At 37.7% G+C, this 5,135-nt stretch overlaps 1 protein-coding gene across 1 annotated transcript in view; it reads left to right on the top strand.

Moving 5' to 3' along the window:
• LOC102579259 (putative GEM-like protein 8) overlaps nt 1-3,508 on the top strand; it is a 9,015-nt gene extending 5,507 nt beyond the window's left edge. The window contains exon 5 of the mRNA XM_006360811.2: nt 3,324-3,508. Coding sequence (XP_006360873.2) covers nt 3,324-3,460 — 137 coding nt within the window. The 3' untranslated portion in view covers nt 3,461-3,508. The remainder of the gene's footprint in view (nt 1-3,323) is intronic.
• The last annotated feature ends 1,627 nt before the right edge of the window (nt 3,509-5,135 follow it).

The raw sequence follows: 5,135 nt of genomic DNA, 5'->3' as shown, positions 1-5,135 counted from the left end.
TGCTTCTTCCAGATTTCCAGTAAAACAACAAATCTTTCACAATTCTTGGAATTGCCCATGACATTACAAACCAGCTGAACATGTCCCACCACAGTCTCGTGGCCTAGCTACAATGTAGCGAAAGATGATTTACATCTTCGCCAGCCTCCTTTCATAAGTAATACCAGCTGATGCAAATAACTTTTGTTTTCCTAAGGTTCTTCGACGTCAAGATCACCCCTCTAGCAGCTAACAAAGTGAAAAGGCACACCTTCCTCGGAACCTTGGGAATCCGAATAGACTTAACAGGAAAACCCTCCTCAACTCTCAATAAAAGCTTCTAATAGAAGGCTTGACAGAAAAAAAACCTTCGTTTCCCAATCATCTCGTCGAATCGGGCCTGTCAGCTGCCTCGCAATGCTGATGCAGTAACAGTAACATCCTTTCAAACTCATTCACCTCCCAATCCTGGTGAGCTCTCCTGAACCTCAAATCCTAAAACACTACTTCCCCATGTGTCCCTGGGGACATCTGTTGGACTACTGCTCCCAGCTAAAAACTTTCCCGACAGTCACTCAAGCACTTTCACATAACAAAAAAGCAAAGTGTATCGTATCTCATTCCATCCGAATAGGTTTCAAAGCAATCAGTACAGCGCAACAGAGGAGCCCATTCAGTATCGTCTTTGTTTGTGAATATTAATGTGTCCTATCTTCATGCTATATTATTCCCATTGATTGTGATCAAACTTTGTTTCGAGTGTCTTTATAGAGAAGAGAGAAATCTTCCCTTAAGATAGTCAAGGATAAACCGCTCTACAGAACAGGGGACAGGAAGGGAAGTAAAAAACCCCGATAAGATTAAGCAATCAGCCGCTGTCACTGACCGGGACACAGATCAAATGGTGGAGTACTATTCTACCACAACGAGACAGGAATCATCGAATCGAAGGTCGAATAGAAAGCATTCCCCCCAGTTGAGAGGCTCCATTTGACAAGACATCCCATAAAAGCTCGGAAACTCATCTTTAAGCCACATGTCTCCCACTTTTCTTACCCGAGTCTGGGCTCTATTATATGTGTCCTCCATTGTGTTAATGTAATCCCCCAAGACACCTTTAGCCTCCCGACATCTACATAGGACTTCCCTTGGGACCATATGTAAGTCCCTCTTCCATTCCTAAACTTCTCCTCCCTCTAGTAATCTCACAAGATGAATGGCTTCTGAGTAAGTTGGTAATATGTGAAGGGATTAAATTGAACACACATCTGTTTGTAACAGAGAAAGACTTCCCCGAAAAGTTAGCGTAAGATAGCTTGCAATATACTAGGCACTCTTTCTTTTTCAATCTTTTTCCCTATTTTTCTAACAAAAAATACAATCACTTTTTGTTCTTAAATTACATTCTAAAAATACATGGCATTTCTCTCATGACTTTTCAAAAGCAAAAGTTGGTCAAGAAGAAAATAAGTTAGATTTCTCAAAAAATATTATATCATTTGTCATGCATGTATGGTATGTTCCACATAAAGTCAGAAATGGCCTACAAATCCTGCCTTAAAACGTCAAGATGAGATGATAAAAAGGGCAAGATAAGGTAACTGCCTTATAAGAGAAGCTAATATAATCTAGAACTGTTGGCCCCATGTAACAGATTGAAATATTTGAATGGATCCTCTTTTTCCTTTGCCTGATTTATTAAGCAACAAATCAACGTTCATGGGTGACTCATTCATGACCCACAACCACTACTTTACTTTAATGTCATATATAAATCCGTGTCATTATCATGTCAACCTTTGTCATACAAGACTAATAATTTTACTATGCACCAAAAGCCTTCTCTTACTTTTACTCAACTTGTAAAAGCAGCTTACATCATAAAGAAAATTTTCCAACTCAAAAGTTGACAACACCACATGTGCACACAAATCTTGATAATAAACTAAGACAGCATGAGATAGTTTACTGTAATTAAAAAGACAGATAAAAGAAGACATTTTAAATTGAGAAATATTCTACTTTGATGACCCTAGCTGACTCATGCAACAGTTAGTAGTTAAAAGATTCATCAACTTTGCCCAAACTGCTGTGTATATATATAGTGCTGCAAGGAATGTTATCAAACCATTAACCAAAACATAATAATATCTCAGTTACCTTCACAATATATCAATTCTCTTCAAAATCAGAAGTCACAATGAAGAACTTACTCGGTAGAAATGAGGTGGGTGTTCCCATGAGTTCAGCAGTATGCTCATTTGAACGGCAGCAAAAAAGACTACTGTCTCTCTCTGCCTACCAAGACCATCTTTCATCTGCAACTTCAAAACACTTGCCTAAAATAAAGCAAAGTGAGTATTTTCCCTGGAAGAATAATTGACTTGTTCTTTTATTAGTTATAAAGAGTATTAATGACCCTCTAAGAAGAGATCATTAAAATTAAATATTCTTGAATATGCAGGAAAATCTGTAATTAGTAAGATGAACAAACTTGGAGAAAGGATGGACTGTCTTGCACAAGGCATCCGCGAGCATGGTGAGCACTTGTATTTATTTAAGTTAAAAACTAGTATTTCGAAGTTGAAATTGTGTGTGGACATGAGTTTACTTAGAAAAGACAAAGTTGAAGTATTGTGATTGAAAACCATCATCTCACTAGAAAAATTCCTAAAATAAGTTTTAAATAATTTTATGACTATTTCAAACACTGATATTCAATATTTATAAATATGGCGCCAAACATCAACTTGCAAATAATGACAACAGTTTTTGCAAGTCAAATAATGGCAATACATAAGTGTAAGTCTCATGACAACAGATAAAGGGAGTCAAGATGTACAAAATTTTGTGCAATAAGCACTATTTACATGCATGACAGAAAGTACTGCTGTGAAGTCCTCAATATTTCAACTTTAAATGTGCAGTGAGCCTTAGCCCGAAGCTAACGGTAACTGTGAAGGGAAAATTGAGCCTTGGAGCCAAAATACAGAAAGTACTGATTGTAAAGTCCTTAATTTTCAACTTTAATGATGCAGTGAGCCTTAGTCCGAAGCTAACAAGAGTTATTGAATGTTTCTCAATGCTATTTATCAACGACAGCTGGTCCAATAGCAGGCCTTCTTTTCATCTCTACCGATAAGATTTCTTTCTGCAGTGAGAGATCAATAAAGTTCTTATCTCCAACTGGAAAGTTGCTTAGAATCTACTATAAGGTACCACGTTTCTCCGTTTTTCTTCCAACTCTTAATTTGTATCCACGTGAAGCATAATCTAATAAGCCGGTTCACAATTGCAGGTATCGATCCCAGTAAGTAAGACAATGAAAGCAAAAGAGAGTGAAAATAGGGAAAAACCATCACAGAAGTATATACAAGTAATTACAGAGGATGATTTTGAGTTCTGGTTTATGGGATTCCTTAATCATCAAAAGACACTGAGATATCTGCACCACGCAATTTCAAGTACTTCAAGCAGCTAAGAAGACAACATATTTTCCATTCTTTTTTCTTTTCTTTTCTTTTCTACGCGCATTCATCAATGCAAAATGTTGATGCAAAACGAATGTACAGATCTGTTCAAACTTGTAGGTAGCTCCTTTGCTCAAAGGAGATTTTAGGAGTTTTAGGCTTTGAGCTGTTAACCCAAATGTAGACTTATTGTGAAAGTAATGCAGTCAGAAGGATAATTCATCTTTTGGGACTTCGTATCGTGATCACTTCCTAGCAAATCGCACTGTTCCTCGAAAGACATATTTAAGCTATTATGACAAGTTTCCAACAAGGGGAGCCCCCTTGATATTTTTCACCTGAAGAATTTCTTAGGCAGAATTTGCATAATTAATACTGTGAGGATTGAGCTGTCAAAAGAGATTATCCAAATGCTCTTGGATGGGTAGTCGAATTGGGGGATAAATCTTTTTTCTCCTTTATATAGAATCTAATCAATCTCTTTGAGATCATGAGAACCTTGTGATTTGATATAATTTATTTATTTTTTTATCAGGTAAATATTTTCATTATTAACAAGGCCAAAAAAGGCCATATACAAGAGGTATACCTACCAGTGAAGGACCTACACAAAGATATGGTTCTATACAAAAGACACCCAATCCTTTATACAACCCGTAACTACATGGGTGCAAAAAAAAAACAAATAAGGAATCGGAGACTACTCCTCAACAGCCAAAAACTCGATTAATGCCGTAGGAACAACATTCTATGCCCTGCACTTTCTCCTGCTTCTTCCAGATTTTCAGTAAAACAACAAATCTTTCACAATTCTTGGAATTGCCCATGACATTACAAACCAGCTGAACATGTCCCACCAGTCTCGTGGCCTAGCTACAATGAAGCAGAAGATGATTTACGTCTTCGCCCACTTCCTTGCATAAGTAATACTAGCTGTGCAAATAACTTTTGTTTTCCTAAGGTTCTTCGACGTCAAGATCACCCCTCTAGCAGCTAACAAAGTGAAAAAGCACACCTTCCTTGGAACCTTGGGAATCAGAATAGACGTAACAGGAAAACCCTCCTCAACTCTCAAGAAAAGCTTCTAATAGAAGGCTTGACAGAAAAAACACCATCGTTTCCCAACTTTCATCTCGTCAAATCGGGCCTGTCAACTGCCTCGCAATGCTGATGCAGTAACAGTAACATCCTTTCAAACTCATTCACCTCCCAATCCTGAAAGCTCTCCTGAACCTCAAATCCTAAAACGCTACTTCCCCTTGTGTCCCCGGGGACATCTGTTGGACTACCGCTCCCCGCTAAAAACTTTCCCGACAGTCACTCAAGCACTTTCACACAACAAGAAAGCAAAGTGTATCGTCCCTTAAAAGAGATATTGCAGTACACGAACACTCTAGGAATAAACATAGAGTAAAACATTATTATGGTTGTTATGATCCGCTTCAATATCCTATAAGTCTACCTAAAGGAGAAGGAGGTTGGCATCAAGGAATACAGTAGTGTCGCAATCAAATCAAGAATAATCAAACAACTCCAATTACAACTCCCCAGACAGGGAGATCAACATACAAAACTGCCGTAGACATTTTGGCCAATGAAGCACAAGGTACGCACAGTTAACTATAGTCAAGAAAAATGTAACTACATTCTCCTACATATTACAACTACAAACATACAATATCCAGT

This window comes from Solanum tuberosum, unplaced genomic scaffold, assembly GCF_000226075.1.
Source record: "Solanum tuberosum cultivar DM 1-3 516 R44 unplaced genomic scaffold, SolTub_3.0 scf00330, whole genome shotgun sequence".
In the NCBI taxonomy this organism is placed as follows: domain Eukaryota; kingdom Viridiplantae; phylum Streptophyta; class Magnoliopsida; order Solanales; family Solanaceae; genus Solanum; species Solanum tuberosum.
This window is presented reverse-complemented; position numbering and strand designations above follow the sequence as displayed.